Source organism: Phyllobates terribilis, unplaced genomic scaffold (assembly GCF_046119375.1).
Source record: "Phyllobates terribilis strain yellow unplaced genomic scaffold, ASM4611937v1 Scaffold_1__5_contigs__length_1240528914, whole genome shotgun sequence".
Lineage (NCBI taxonomy): Eukaryota > Metazoa > Chordata > Amphibia > Anura > Dendrobatidae > Phyllobates > Phyllobates terribilis.
In genome coordinates this window covers 726618183-726634278 of record NW_027362761.1, presented here as the reverse complement: position 1 = coordinate 726634278, position 16096 = coordinate 726618183, and the positions used below count along the sequence as shown (strand labels likewise).

Genomic DNA, 16096 nt, shown 5'->3' with positions numbered 1-16096 from the left:
CGTGTGACCGTGCCTTCGGGCTTCTTGGCCAGAGGACCTGAAATCCCCTGCCTGACGGATTCTGCTGCTGGGTAGGAGTTAGTCCCCACAGCCTCGGACTCCGGGTCCGGTAAGAAATCTTCTCAGTCAGGGCGAGCTCTGCAGCTGCCAGCCCCTGACTCGTAGTAGTATTGCTCCCACTGAGCTTCTGCTGTTTCTTCCTATGCTGCTTCTTGTCTCTACTCTCCTTGACTGACTAACCCTGCCTCAGCCCCAGGTTTATATAGGGGAAGTTCTTCCCCTCCCAAGACTGGGCAGGAGGTGTGGCATGCACAGGATCCCTGACCAAAGGACCTCCCACCTGCTCTCAGACATAACATTACATTACTGTGGAAACCAGACCCCTGGGGTGCCACATTCCCCCCTAGTAAAATTTAGTACTCCGGGACTAAACATATTTTAGAAAAACATAACAAGATATAAACAATAATAATACAATAAGGAACACATAAAGGTGGTCACGGCATGTCCGTAACCGGGTGCCGTCTTTGAAGAAAGCAAGGTGTCCATTTCACCAAAACAGGGAGACGTAACCAGGTAGGGGTCTGTCCTACCCCGAGTCCTTAACAGTCTCTAGTCCATCCTGGGTTACGCTCCAACTATGTACAAGGATTCCCGGTAATCCACCACGGATTCCTAAAAGTAACTGGAAACACAAAATTATACACAAGCAACAATACACAGGTAAACATAAATAAAACAATTTATACACTTCAAATCCTCCAGCGTGCGGGTAACTGGCCTCTAGTGGCCCTAGTGGACCTACGGAGCTGACTGTCTGGCCCTGAACTACAGGGTGTAGGAGCTGTCAAGGGTAAACTGGGCAGCTGTCTACCGGCTCTTTGTCTCACTAGGGGTACGGCAGGCTCACTATAAGCAGAGGGTTGATCCTCCTGTTCTGCTTGTGTGGAGTCTTCTGCCTCCTGGACCGGCTGTTCTTCCAGCTCTACCTGTTGCTCCGTAGGTGCTTGGGATGCTGGTTGGAGGAAGGTGAGTACGGGTACCACAACTGCACCATTGACTTGAGTCCAAGACCGAGGGAAGTCCCCGAGCACAGTACTAACCATATCTTCCCTTTCCTCTACGGGTCGATGGTCTTCTTGTTCCTCTTCAGGGTTCCTCAGTTGTTCGGGACACTTCTTCAGGTGGTCCCGGGATACAATGGCTGTGGTTTCCCCTCCGTCTTTACTGATGGTACAAACCTTCGGGTTCTCGTGGCTTGAGGGCAGTACGGTGTACGGGTCCTTCTCCCACTGGTCGTCCAACTTGTGGAGCCGTCTCTTCCTCTTCAAGACCTGCTCTCCGGGTACCAGGGGAACAGCGGGAGCATACTGGTTGTAAGTTTTCTCTTGTCTTTCCCTAGCCTGACAGAGACTTCGCTCCACGCTCTCCTGTACTCTCCGGTACTGCTGCTGCCTCTCTGTGTCCCAGTCTGTTTCTGGTGAAGTGTCCTCGGGTGTCAGGACTCCCATTTCCAGGTCAACAGGTAACTTACCAGGTCTTGCCCTCATTAGGTAAGCCGGGGTACAGTTGGTGGAACCTACCGGGATGTGGTTGTATAGGTCCACCAGATCGGGCAACTTCTCAGGCCACAGACTGCGTTCTTCCAGGGGCAACGTTTTTAGAAGATCCATTACCACCTGGTTCATTTTCTCACAAAGTCCATTAGTTTGCGGATGGTAGGGTGTCGTCCTTATCTTCCGGCAGCCATACAGATTGCAGAATTCCTGGAAGACCTCCGCTTCAAAGGCAGGTCCCTGGTCCGTCAGCACTCGGTCCGGGTACCCGTGTGGACGGCAAAAGTGCTGCCGGAAGGCTCTAGCTGCTGTTTGAGCCGTTAAGTCCTTGACGGGGACGACAACCAGAAACCGGGAATAATGATCCACGATGGTTAACGCGTAGACGTAGCCACTTCTGCTTGGGGTCAGTTTTACATGATCCAAGGCTACCAGTTCCAACGGTTGCCGGGTGACGATGGACTGCAGGGGAGTCTTCTGGCTGGCGCGGTCCTTCCTTCTCAGGTTGCACGGGCCACAGTCTCTGCACCACTTCTCAATGGTTCCCCTCATGCCTACCCAGTGGAATCGCTCGCGCAGCAGGAACTCCAGCTTCTTCCACCCGAAGTGTCCAGCTCCGTCGTGGTATGCCTCCATCACCATGGCTGCGTCTCTTCGTGGCACCACTACTTGCCAGAGTAGTTCATGCGTCCGGGAGTTAACCATTCTGCGGCACAACTTCCCCTTGTAAAGGAACAGTCGACTCTTCTCTGCCCATAGTTGTTTGGCTTCCTCCGGAGCGTCTGGTCCAAGGCAAGCCTCCGGGCGAGTCAGCATCTCCTTCACCAGTCGGACGGCAGGTTGTAGTGAGGTAAGGGGTTCAACGTAACAGCCTGCTTACTCCTTACCCGGTGGGAATACTGGATAGTCCCATGACGGTGGAACGCAGGGAGCTCAACTTCTTCCAGTCCCTCCGGATCTTCTCCTTCGTCCGGCAGGTTGGGCATCCTGGACAGGGCATCCGCGTTGGTATTGGAGCGTCCGGCCCGGTATTTGATTGTGAACTCGTAGTTGGACAGACGGGCCATCCACCTCTGCTCCAGGGCACCGAGTCTTGCCGTGTCCAGGTGTGTCAACGGGTTGTTATCCGTGTACACGGTGAACCGGGAAGAAGCGAGGTAATGCTTAAAGCGCTCGGTGACTGCCCATACTACGGCCAGGAACTCTAGCTTAAATGAGCTGTAATTCTCGGGGTTCCTTTCGGTGGGTCGCAGTTTTCGGCTGGCGTAGGCAATTACTCGTTCCTTCCCCTGCTGGATCTGGGACAGTACGGCTCCTAGCCCGATGTTACTGGCGTTGGTGTAGAGGATAAAGGGCTGGCTATAATCCGGGTACGCCAGGATTTCATCCCCCGTGAGGGCCATCTTCAGCTGGCGGAAGGACTCTTCTTCCAGCTCCTCCCATTTGAAGGGCGGCTTCTGATTCTTGGCCTTCCGGGACTGGCCTATCAGGAGGTCCTGCATAGGTGCTGCCTTTTTGGTGAAACCGGGAATAAACCTTCGGTAGTAGCCTACCAACCCGAGGAACTGCCGCACTTCTTTTACGCTGGAGGGGCTTGGCCATTCCTTAATTGCGGTGATCTTATCAGGGTCGGGAGCCACTCCGTCAGCGCTCACCACGTGTCCCAGGTACTGCACCTTTGGTTTCAGGAGGTGACACTTGGAGGGTTTCACCTTTAGGCCGTAACTCGCCAGAGCCTCGAACACTTCCGCCAGGTGTTTCAGGTGGTCCTCATACGTCTTGGAATATACGATGACATCGTCCAGGTACAACAGGACCGTCTCGAAGTTTCTGTGGCCCAGACAACACTCCATTAGTCGTTGGAAGGTTCCTGGTGCGTTGCAGAGTCCGAACGGCATGCAGGTGAACTCGCTAAGTCCCATCGGGGTGGTGAATGCGGTCTTCTCCCGGTCCGCCTCTGCTACAGGAACCTGCCAGTACCCGCTAGTGAGATCCAAGGTAGAGAAGAAGTTAGCAGATCTTAAAGCAGCCAATGACTCCTCTATCCTTGGCAAGGGGTACGCATCCTTGTGTGTGATACGGTTGATTTTCCGGTAATCTACACACATCCTCATGGTGTTGTCTTTTTTTCTGACTAAGACTAGTGGAGCTGCCTAGGGGCTACAGCTATCCCTGATCACCCCAGCCTCCTTCATGTCTCTAAGCATCCCCTTGGCGTGTTGGTAGTGGGCAGGGGGTACGGGTCGATACCTCTCTTTTATAGGAGGATGGTCTCCCGTGGGGATGTGGTGTTCTACCCCCTTGACTCGCCCGAAGTCTAACGGGTGTTTACTGAACACTCTCTCGTACTCTTGAACCACCCGATAGACTCCTTGTTTCTGGTGTGCAGGAGTGGAGTCAGTACCCAGATGTAGTTGCTGACACCAGTCCTCCATGTTTTTCTTAGAGCCGTTACCTTCCTCCGGGTGAGATGGAGGCAAGGATTCCACAGATTGTATAGAATTTTGGTTAATGGTATATAATTTGGCTAGCGTGGCATACCGGGGCAGGTACACTTCCCTCTCCCCAATATTTATTATGCGAACGGGCACCCTCCCATGGCGTACATCAACCACCCCCCGTGCTGTCAAAATGGTGGGCCTACTGTCCGAGTAAACTGGTTCTACCATTGCCTGGTAATCTCTACCTCTCAGACCAATAGCTGCCCGGCACAAAATCATCATTTCACTTTTTGGGGGCATGGCAATAGGAAAAGGGTCACACATTCTTACGCTACCAATCTCACCGCCGGAGAGTTCCACCTGTTGCCGTCGCATCAGTGCCCGGATCTCTTTCTGGAGCACCCGCTGCTCGCCGGAGCTGGCGTTCTTGGCAACCTGCTGTAAAAGGAAAATCACCTCTGCAAGACAATTTTCAATTACATTAGTTCCTAGAGTTATTTTTGGGTGACTCTCATGTTTGTCAATATCTACAATGATCAGTCCCTGTGCTGCCAGTTCGACTCTACCGATTTTGATGGTCACCTCTTTAAATCCGATCTGTGGCACGGGCTGGCCATTGCTGGCGATGATACTCAAGTCGTCGTCAGGGTAGCGGGTAATATCCGAGTCATTCCAGTACTGCTTAAAGAGCACGTACGGGATGGTGGTGACCTGTGACCCGGTGTCCAGTAGGGCACTCATGGGAATGCCATCCAGTACCACAGGCAAGACTGGACGTCCTCCCACATATCTGTCGCGCCAGTTCGATGGGCCTGGTGATCTTTTTCCTGGGGGTTGGCCCTCTACCCCAGGTTGTGCCCGTTTAAAGAACAGTACCTTGCCATATGTCCGGGTTGATTGCAGCGGCGGCAGATGGGTCGTCCGTCCTCGCTGTATCGGTCACTGGGTCTTCCTCTGGCCGGTGGGGTCCTCCTTGGTCGACGCCACGGGATGTCCTCCGGTCCGGATGCCAGCTGGATCTTCCCTGGGGTGGAAGCCTGTAAAGACTGCACAGTTCGGGTTAGCGCAGCAACGCTCTTAGCTAGCTCTTGGACCTGATGGTGTAGGTCTGGAGCCGGGTCATTGTCCAAAGCCTGCGCATCAGCTCCCACAGGCCCTGCCGACAAGGGCGCCGCCTCCTGGTGGTAAGTGATAGCAGGGCGCTTGTGGGTCACAACGCCACCCGGTGCCGGTTCTCGGAGCACCCGGATGGCTCTGTCCTTGAACTGTGCAAAGCCCAGATGGGGATCCTGTAAGGCCATTGCCCGCAACTGGGTTCGGTGGGTATTACAATACAGTCCCTCTATAAACTGTTCGGTCAACAGCCTGTCCTCGTTTCCCACTCCATCAGGGTCGGTCTGCTTAATGGCCCTCAGGGCCTCTTGTAGGTTTAGTGCATAGTCCCTTATACTCTCATGCGCTCGCTGCTTGCACCCGTAGAATCTAAGCTTAATCTCGGCTGAGGTGCGGGTATCAAAGGTGTCCTTCAGCCGGGTTAGTATCCCTGCGACAGTCTTCCTCCCAGGTGGCCAGGATTTTACTTCCCTTTTGGCTGCCCCGGTTAGTTGGGCCACCAGGATGCTCACTTTTTGCTCTTCTGTGAGGGGGTACACCTGGAAGAGGCTATCCAGCTTTTCTCTAAAGTCATGCAGGGTATGTGACTCCCCTGAGTACTGGGGTAGCCAAGCTGCTCCCGGGATATAGGGCATGGTGAAGGGCATAACTGCAGCAGCGGTAGCGTTGGCGGGGGTTGAGGCAGTGAAACTCTCCTCCGTATCCGACATCTTCCTCCCCCCTAGTGGATCGTGGCCTACCTTGCGATGATCCTCTTCCGTAGGCCGCGGCTCCGCAGTGGATCGTCAGGGTTGAGGACCTTCCGTCGCGCTCCTGTGACGTCGGCGTCTGCTGGGCTCCTTCCAGGACCTTACGCAACGTCCGGACGTGAGGCGGGGCTTCAGTTCTCGCGCGCTTTCGGAGTCCACGCCCCTCTTCTTCCCGCGCGGCGTCCTCAAGATGGCGTCCAATGGCGGGAAAACTCCACGGATGGCGGGAAGAAGGCAGAAGATGGTGCCGGATGGCGGGAATCTTCACCACAGGTAAGTTTGAAAAGTCTCTTTTTCAGGCACGCAGTACCCGGTGGTTGCGGGCACGAAATCCTGCCGACTACGCCAAAGTTGACGCGCCCCTGGGCCTGTGTCGCGCTGCGTTGCGCACGCGGGAGCTTACCCGGAGCCGGATCTCTTGAGGGTTGTAGTCTCGTGGCGGTGACCCGGTCCGTGCCCAGGGAGTCAAACTGAGCGGCGATGTATCAGCGGTAGATGTTGTACGACTACGCCACCCGTTGAATGCAGCTATGGAGCTGCCGCTGCAGGACAGTCCGCTGAGGCCGGTGGATGGATGGTGCAGCGTAGATGGTATAACCCCCAACGGGAGGGGTATGGCCTCAGGGCAGCAGATGTGGATGATGGGGGTAGCAGGAACCACTCGGAGACGGTACGGTGTAGTTCAGGGTCTTTACTGGTGACAACGATAGACCCTCCCGGAGTACTGGCTAGCGATTGGGGCCTGGTCAGTCCTTGAGCAGATGGGATCTCCCCTGGCCAGGTGGAGTTGTAGGCCTCCCAAACTGACTGTACTCTTCTGGCTACCTTGCTAGAAGCGGGTATAAGTAGCCCACGTCCCTGAGTGTACCGTGTGGTGCCCACCCGTATGGCCGGTGACTCGGGGCCTTCTAATGGCTTCCGCTCCACGATGGCGGTGCTGGTCCCACGCGTGTGACCGTGCCTTCGGGCTTCTTGGCCAGAGGACCTGAAATCCCCTGCCTGACGGATTCTGCTGCTGGGTAGGAGTTAGTCCCCACAGCCTCGGACTCCGGGTCCGGTAAGAAATCTTCTCAGTCAGGGCGAGCTCTGCAGCTGCCAGCCCCTGACTCGTAGTAGTATTGCTCCCACTGAGCTTCTGCTGTTTCTTCCTATGCTGCTTCTTGTCTCTACTCTCCTTGACTGACTAACCCTGCCTCAGCCCCAGGTTTATATAGGGGAAGTTCTTCCCCTCCCAAGACTGGGCAGGAGGTGTGGCATGCACAGGATCCCTGACCAAAGGACCTCCCACCTGCTCTCAGACATAACATTACATTACTGTGGAAACCAGACCCCTGGGGTGCCACATTTGCATCACCATATTTTGAGAGCTATAATTTTTCCATATTTTGGCCGACAATCATGTGACAGCTTGTTTTTTGCGGGACAAGTTGACATTTTTGTTGGTACCATTTTCGGGCACGTGACATTTTTTGATCGCTTTCTATTCTGATTTTTGGGAGGCAGAATAAACAAAAACCAACAATTCAGGAATTGTTTTTTTGCGTTTTTTTTATGCCGTTCCGCGTGTGGTAAAATTGATAATGCAGCATTATTCTTCGGGTCAGTGCATTTACAGCGCTACCACATTTTTTTAATGTTTTGCCGCTTTTACACAATAAAAACGATTTTCTAGAAAAATATTTTTTTGTATCGCTTTATTCTGAGAGCTATAACTTTTTTTTTTTTTTCGGACAATGGAGCTGTGTGGTGGCTTGTTTTTTGCGGGACAAGATGACCGTTTTAGCGGTACCATTTTTATTTACATTCGTCTTTTTGATCGCGTGTTATTCCATTTTTGTTTGGCGGTATGATAAAGCATTGTTTTTTGCTTCGTTTTTTTTTTTACCGTGTTCACTAAAGGGGTTAACTAGTGAGACAGTTTTATATGTCAGGTCGTTCCGGACGCGGCGATACCAAATTTGTGTACTTTTATTGGTTTATTTTTTTTTCATAATAAATAAATATTATGGGTTCAATATATTTTTATTTTTTGGGGATTATTATTTATTTTTAATTTTTTTTTACTTTTCTACTTTTTTTTTTTAACTTTTACACTATGTTCCACTATGGGACTTTCACTTTTTGCAGCCTGATCGGCTGAATGGCATAGAGAGCATCAGCTCCCTTTGTCATGCAGCCTGTCAGGGCTGCACACAGGGGAGACACTACCTTGGTCGCGCACTGCGCATGACCAAACTAACGTCCTGCCTCCTGGTGACCCGGATGTTGTCATGACGACATCGGGTCGTCATGGCAACATCCGGAAGCCGCCGCAGACATCGCTGGACGCCGGCAGGAGAGGTGAGTATACCGATCACCTCCCCCCTTGCCACCGCAATGCTGCGATCGACTTTGATCGCAGCATTGCGGGGGTTAATGTGCCGGGAGCGGTGCGGGACCGCTCCCAGCACATAGCACCGGGTGTCAGCTGTGACAATCAGCTGACACCCGGCGGCGATCGCCCCGCACCTCTTGTGTGCGGGCGCGATTGCAGCGCGCGTAATAATACATAGCTGGTCCATAAGTCCCAGGGAACAGCTACGTACTATTACTGACATGGTCGGAAAGGGGTTAAAAGAACAATGTGGCCACATTGTGAAGAATGTGAAGTTTTAACATCCCTCACCTTGGGGATCTATTTGCTCCTAGGAGCAATTTGGTGTTTGACTTCTTGTAGTAATGTCCCCATCCAGGTCCCCATATTGTAGTTAGGTCCCCATATTGTGCAGTTCTTCACATACACATAACAGAAAAAAAGATTCTTCTCACCTGTCCTCCGTTCCCCCAGCGGCCTTTCTGCACATGCAGGCTTCATAGACCCCTTGACGATCCCGGCTCGGTCCAGGAGCCGCCAAGGAATTGCTGCTCAGAGACCGGCTCTCAGCAATACCATTGCCAGCCCCCGGCCAATCAGAGGCTAGCAGCTGACATTTGCGCATGGCAGTGACATCTTACACCACTGCGCCGGGACGCTGATGTCAGCTGCTGGCCTCTGATTGGCCGGCGGCTGGCAATGGTATTGCTGAGAGCCGGTCTCTGCGCGGCAATACATTTCAGTTGAATGTGTGTCCAAAGTCGCACATTCAACTGAAATAAAGAGCTGCTGTCAGCAGCTCCTGGACCGGGCCAGGATCATCAAGGAGGGTCTAAGGTGCCTATGGGCCGCATAAAGCAGCCTCAGGGGCCGCATGTAGCCTGCGTGTTTGAGACCCCTGTTCTAAATAATCTTTTTATAATAAATTGCGTCTACCTGCCTCTGTTACTCTCCAAATAGTAATTTGTTTCAAGAGATGAATCTAACAATGTGACTGCACTACATCACCTATGTGAATTGAAGGCCTCAAGGAGTATTTTCATGTATAGATTCAGTACCAAATACCTACATAGCCATAGATGGTAGATCCTCCGCACCAAAATCCTGTGTTCTGCTGGGATGTCATCCTCAAAATTTTGGTAGAAACAAGGACGCAAAGGGATGAATTTAGGCAATGGAGGAAAATTGTTGCTACGATCTAAAGGCAATGCAAAAATAAATAAGAATTATTTTCGGCCATTTGTCCACATAATGTTACAGTTTACATATTTTTATACAATATTTGCAAATAGCTTCTTCAGAGAGGAAGAGGACATGAACTCGAGCGCCATCAATTGGAAGTAGCAATCCTAAAAGTCAATATCAACCCTTTAATGAGCCTTGCCACATGACTTAGGATAAGAAACCAAACCAGACACTCCATTTGCAGACACGTTACCTCTTAGACCCCCTATCAGAGGCCACCCACCTAGCCAAATAAGACCTCCTGACCTGTACTGATGAGAGACAAACACCCCGAAACAGGTGTCTGCAAATGGAGTTTCTAGCTTGGCTTTTATCCTAAGTCATGACAAGGCTTGTTAGAGTGTCAATATTAACTTTTAGGATTGCTACATCCAATTGGTGGCACTATAGTTCAAGGGCAGCACGGTCGCTAAGTGGTTAGCACTGTTGCTTTGCAGAGCTGGGGTCCTGGGTTCAAATCCCACCAAGGACAACATCTGCAAGGAGTTTGTATGTTCTCCCTGTTTTTGAGTGAGTTTCCTCCCACACTCCAAAGACATAGTGATAGGGAATATAGATTGTGAGCCCCAATGGGGACAGTGCTGATAATGTATGTAAACTTTCTGAATTGTAAAGCGCTGCGGAATATGTTGGCGTTATATAAATAAAAAAAAGAAGTGTTCTTCTCTGAAGAGGCAATTTGTATATTTAAATTTCCAGAGGATCATTGCATGCCCTACAAGTCTCCTTACACAGACTTTCTCCACAAGGAGAAATGTTTCACCTTATACTATATATGTGAATTTATTAGTCCTAGGATAAACATAAAACTTTGCATACACATATAAGCAGTGTGCATTTTACGCAAGGGGTTGGAACTTTACAAAGTTTATCCTTATTTCTCGGACATCTTTAATGTGACTTTTCAGATGGCACCTCAAATGGCCAGTCCAATTCCTACTCTGAAGGACAACAAATAATATGTACTGTATAAAGTAGTGTGTCCCTGGTCTGGTAGAGTGCTATTTTGAGGCAATCGATAGGGTTGATCATTGACTTAAAGAGGGTGTCTGGTCCAAATTGACAAGTCCGCAGTCACTCTGTGTGACTACAGACTTATCAATTTGGACTGGCCAACCCCTTTAAAGTGCTCAAACAAATTAGATGAACGTTGATGAGACTAACTAATATGCATTGTGGTGGGAATGTATAATATTTATGGGGGTGTCATAACACTTCTTGAGCAGATTTCATATATTTCATGTTCGCATGCTTAGCGTTGCAGAGTGCTACTCTATTTGTTAGTTATATATGGAGATGGCTACTCTTAGTAAGCACCTGTACACACCTGTTTTCTGTTTTGGATGTGACGGTCAGTTTCTCTCGTTTATATGCATAGGCCTTCTGACTGAGCATTCTGCCTCTAAGCCACAGGCGGTTTTAATTTCAGCAGGATCTTACCTTCCCATACACATGCAGACTTTGGTCTCTAAGAGAGGAGTTCACATTGGTAGGTTCCTGGTAACGAGAAACGCCTTATCGCGGCTACCAGGTACACATGAATTGGCCAATTTATGCGCTAAGATTTCTCATTTATTTCTATTTTCTACAGCAGTAATGCTATTCATATTTCATATATTTCATGTTGGCATACTTAGCGTTACTGTGTGCTACTTTATTTGTTAGTTATATATGGAGATGGCTGCTCCTAGTAAGCACCTGTACACAACAGTTTACTGTTTTGATAGTGACGGTCAGTCTTTTTCATTTATAACACTTCCCTGATGACTGCTGTCACGGGTAAGGATAACCATTTTGGATTTCAACATTGTTCTCATGAGCGTTAATGTCAAAAACCTTTAGCAGCATCTAAACACCCCTCTACTAACTGAAGATTAATATATGCTCAGGAAAGCAAAGCATACATGTGTATGGAGTCAGGAGAAAGAACTATAAAAAGTGTATGGCCAGCTTCACAGGCTAGGCACTTAGAGGCTGCTCAAGAGTGATCGGTTAAAACCTTCAGGAACAAAGCTTTTTTAAATTTTTCTCTCTACCAATGCATCATTTGTTCTTGTGTATCCCAAATGATGTTTTAAGCATGCTTTGTATACAATTGAATGTACTTCTTGACTGTTTTGGTCCAGATGCACAACCTATCCTTAGAGTAGAATATGCTATCAAAATCAGATGGGAGTCCAGCTTTGGCACCCAACCATTCACTTTTTTGCCACTCTGCCTGGTACAGGAGCTTAGAAAAATTCACTAGAATAGGACTGAGCTTCAGCACTAGGAACAGCAACTCCAAATGTATCACTGTACGCCTGGTAGACAATGAATAGCAGAAGCATGAAGAGCCAAAGACATTCTGGCAGCGGGTTTCTCATCTATCCCCATTAAAAACATGTCGGGAAGTCGGGAGAGACAGGTGCTTAGCTGACAGCTATGTCACGGGTATGGGAAACAGGGCATACGGTAATTGCTGTGGAAAATATACTGAGGAACTGCACCCGAAACTGTAAGTGGCACCCGCAATAGAAAATCTGCACCATGTTGTGCATGTTTTGATGCAGATTTGTCTACCGATTTGCCATTTTGGATTGGGCAAAATAATTTAAAAAGAAAAGCTGTTACACAGAGATGAGCAGTGAACCAGAAAAGAGCGCCACGGAAGCACAAGCTGATACGTTAGTATTTTTTTTATTTTTGCAGAAACTTTACAGAAAGCATTTTTTTTTGGTGTTGCAGATTTTGCTGTATATTCACATACTTTTATTACACTGCAGATCTTCTTACCGACAATACAGGTGGAAAATCCATATTGTGTCTGCTCTTTGTGAACATACAATAACTGCTCTGTAATACTCAATTTCAGAGATCAGATCACAGCCTCCGCTGAAATTTGTATATAGAGGGGGAAGGAGAAGATACAAATTGACCACACAGAGACACAAAGATATGTTTGTTTCTAAATGCAAATGATCCACTATCTTCTAAGCGTTAAAACACGAATTGCTCTTGCATAACGTCATCCATATGGCTTGTGACACTCACCTTCCATTTTGTTGTCTTTCTACAGGTTAAAAGTTGGTACACCTTTGGAATGAAAGAATTGAGTGGGAATTATTTTATGCATTTGAATTAGGGAGCACTTTTTTTTTTTTTTTACACGTTCACATACATTCTTTCATATAAACAGAACTTCAGAAATTGATTTTTTTTTGTGTAAATACAACTATTAATAAAAATGGGCTACATCCATGTATGTCACAGTAGCATCCAAGTTAAATGGATAAACTTAGCACTGCATACAAGATTGAACTTGGCTTAAGGGGTATTTTAGTTTCAGCACATCTGGAATATCATTGGTCAGTAGAGATGAAAGGATCGATTCATGGGACTCCGGTCCAGCCTCCAGGTCAATGGTACCTGGCAGTTAGATGGGAGGACCAGATCATTACCAGCCAGCCCACTGATCACATATGCTATAAGAAGGCAGGGTCCATGTGTGTCTCAGTCACTGATTGGGGCTACCAGAACTAAAAGTATGGAGAGTCCAGGAGAAGCTAATTGAGACCCCTCATCCCCTTCTGTCATGGTATTCGGGGTATGGGCAAGTGACTGTAAGCGAAAAGAATCTTTTATTCCACGTTTCTGATTCTAGTTTTGCTGATGTTATGTTAAATTGCAGGATAGACCTGGAAGGCTACCACAAAAACTAAGCATAAGGAAATAAGGAATACGTTATGTGTAAAACCAAGTTAGCCGCATCCTATTCTAAATTGCTATGCCAAAAATGTCTTGATGACACGGTTACATTTTATTTCACCTTGTTTATAGTAAAAAAAAACAAATGTGGAATTAAGAATGATTGTACATCTAAATGTCTATACAAACATCTGGTATACAAAAAAATGAAAATGGAGACTCTAAGGTTCCCCACATACAGTATTTACCAAGATCAAGGTGGAAGTGGCAGCCAATGTAAAAGAGAAAGACATTCTGTGTATTCCCTATTTGGATGATCTTTTGATAGTGGCACCCACAGTGGAGAAATATTGAGCCCAGGTCAAGCAAATGATAGATACCCTGACTTGCCTCTAATGGATAATAAATCTTCAGAAATCCTGTGTAATCTCTTTCCATCATCATATTTTTGGGGGATTTTACCGGACTCAAAAAGCTTATGAAAAGGTTTCCTTCCTCAGGAGAAAATTCAGATTTCACTAGGGATAAGGAACCCCATCTCCAATCCCCACGTTGGTCAGGAAGGCATTGTCAATTCTAGGAATCTAACAGCTTGTATTCTAGCAGTATGGTGGGCACAAACTCACTCAAAGCCTCTGCAGTCCATGATTTTAAGCCTATTGAATCAGAACCTCAGCCTTATCAACGCAAAATAATTATCCCCCTGAACATTTGCCGAAAGTTAAGATGATTGTTGGATGTTAGAAATCTATCAAAAGGAATCCCATGAGGAATCAACAACCCTGTAGTGATTACCACAAATGTCAGCCCCACGGGGTGGGGGATTAACATGGATTCTCAAGTTCTACAGTGCAGTTGGGACAAATTCCACTCTATAAATTCTTCTAATCTAAAATTACTGTTCGTGATTATCAGGGTGCTATTTCTTCAGATTCGAAAGCGCCATGTCAGAGTCATGTCCGACAACACCATGGTAATAGCTTACTTGAATCACCAAGAGGGTACAAGATCCAGGATATTACGAGAGGCGATTCATATAAAAGGGGAACTTAATGCACAGGTTGGATTTTTGTAAGTCGAGAGATATTGACCCAGAGTGAGGATTCTCTAGAGGCTTGTCTTTAGATGGCTCTGTATTATTACCCTGTCAGAAAGTCCCCAAAGGTTGTGCCAGCGTTAATTTCAAACTAAGGGAGAAAGGTATAAGCATCTTCCCATACCTGGACGATTGGCTTATAAAAGACCTCATAAGTGACCCTTTCTATTCATCTGGATTTGATGTTCCTACATATCCAGACACTAGGACGGATAATCGTGGAAAAAATCTCATATCTCCATCCGAAGAGAGAATATTCCTGGGGTTCATTCTGGACACCAGAAGTATGTCCCTTTCTCTTCCTATGAAAAGAGTCTGAGCACTCAAGGCCGCAGTCGAATTATTGAGACAACCCAGACCAGTGTCCCTTCGACAAAAGATGAAGACATTGGGACTGATGGTAGCAGATAGCGAGTCGATCAAATGGGCCAGATGACACATGTATCCTTTACATCTGGAGACACTGGACAAAGGGGACAGAAACTTGCAGCTGACGTTCCGCTCCAGAGAACCGAGATCCTCCCTGAGATGGTGGCTTCACTTGAAGAACGGCAGACCCTTAGCTCCCCCTGTATGGACAGAGATAGCAACGGATGCATCTCTAACAGGATGAGGTGCCCACATGAAGGGCAAGAGAGTGAGTGGGACAGGGTCTCTGAGATAGAAACTCCCGTACAACCTCAGAGAGATGAGAAACGGTTGAAAGCCGTACATATCAAGGGGAACTGAAATGTCTTAGCAGACAGGCTAAGTGCGATCTACCTCTTCCAGGGGTGTGGTCTTTGGACCAAACATTTTCCATCAACCTATGGAATTATGGAGGAGTCCTCAGATCGACTTGATGGCTACCCGAGAGAATACGAAGGTAGATCGTTTTTGCTCCCTCTACAAGAGCGACAGACCTTGGGCACTGGACGCTATATCAATACCATGTAGGTTTCAGTTAGCATATGTGTTTCCTCCTATACCGAGGATTCCCAGAGTCCTGTAGAAGATCAAGAGAGAGCAGGCCTCGGTGATAATATGCCCTTATTGGCCCAAGAGGGCATGGTTCACACCTCTGATGGTTATGAGCAGGGGAATGTATTGGCGACTTCCCATCATCCCTCACCTGGTGACTCAGGATGGCCAATGTTGTCCTCACCTGCACCGCCTTTCATCTGACAGTTTGGAGGTTGATTGCCCTCTTTTAGATAAGATGGGGTTACCAGAGGCGGTAGTCAATACCCTTCTCCATTCTAGAGGTGCAAGCACCAACAAAACCTATTCTAGAATCAGGTTTCTTTTTGGGTTGGTGTACTAAGAACTGGGTGTCCTCTCATTATAATTACCTTGTAGAACATCTTGGACTTCCTGCAAGACGGTTTTGACAAAGGTCTCAAGCCTCATACTATCAGAGTCCAGATATCTGCCCTGTCAGCAGTAGTGGAGAATAGACTGTCCCAGGAACCACTTATCCAGAGGTTTATGGAAGCGGTCCAAAGAATCCGACCTAGTATCATAGATCCAGTTCCCAGATGGGACCTAGAACTTGTCTTGGAACAACTCGATAAGGCTCCTTTTGAACCTCTGGAGTTGGCAGATATAAAGTATCTATCTCTGAAGACCTGGTTTCTTGTGGCTATGACGTCTGCAAGGAGAGTAAAGGCCCCGTCACACATAACGAGATCGCTAGCGAGATCGCTAATGAGTCACGATTTTGGTGACGCAATAGCGATCTCACTAGCGATCTCGTTATGTCTGACAGGCAGCAACGATCAGGCCCCTGCTATGAGATCGCTGATCGTTACAAAGCTTCCTGGACCATTCCTGGGTCGTTGCGCTCCCGCTGGGCAGTGTGCATTGCTGTATTTGAC

At 48.2% G+C, this 16096-nt stretch overlaps 1 protein-coding gene across 2 annotated transcripts in view; it reads right to left on the bottom strand.

Annotated features, from left to right (window-relative positions):
- SCAMP4 (secretory carrier membrane protein 4) overlaps positions 1-16096 on the bottom strand; it is a 105067-nt gene that overhangs the window by 68982 nt on the left and 19989 nt on the right. For both annotated transcript variants that reach the window (XM_073686352.1, XM_073686353.1), the window contains exons 3-4: positions 12491-12532; positions 9282-9410 (exon numbers count right to left, since the gene is read on the bottom strand). In XM_073686352.1, the coding sequence (XP_073542453.1) occupies positions 9282-9410; positions 12491-12497 (136 nt within the window). In that variant the 5' untranslated portion in view covers positions 12498-12532. The remainder of the gene's footprint in view (positions 1-9281; positions 9411-12490; positions 12533-16096) is intronic.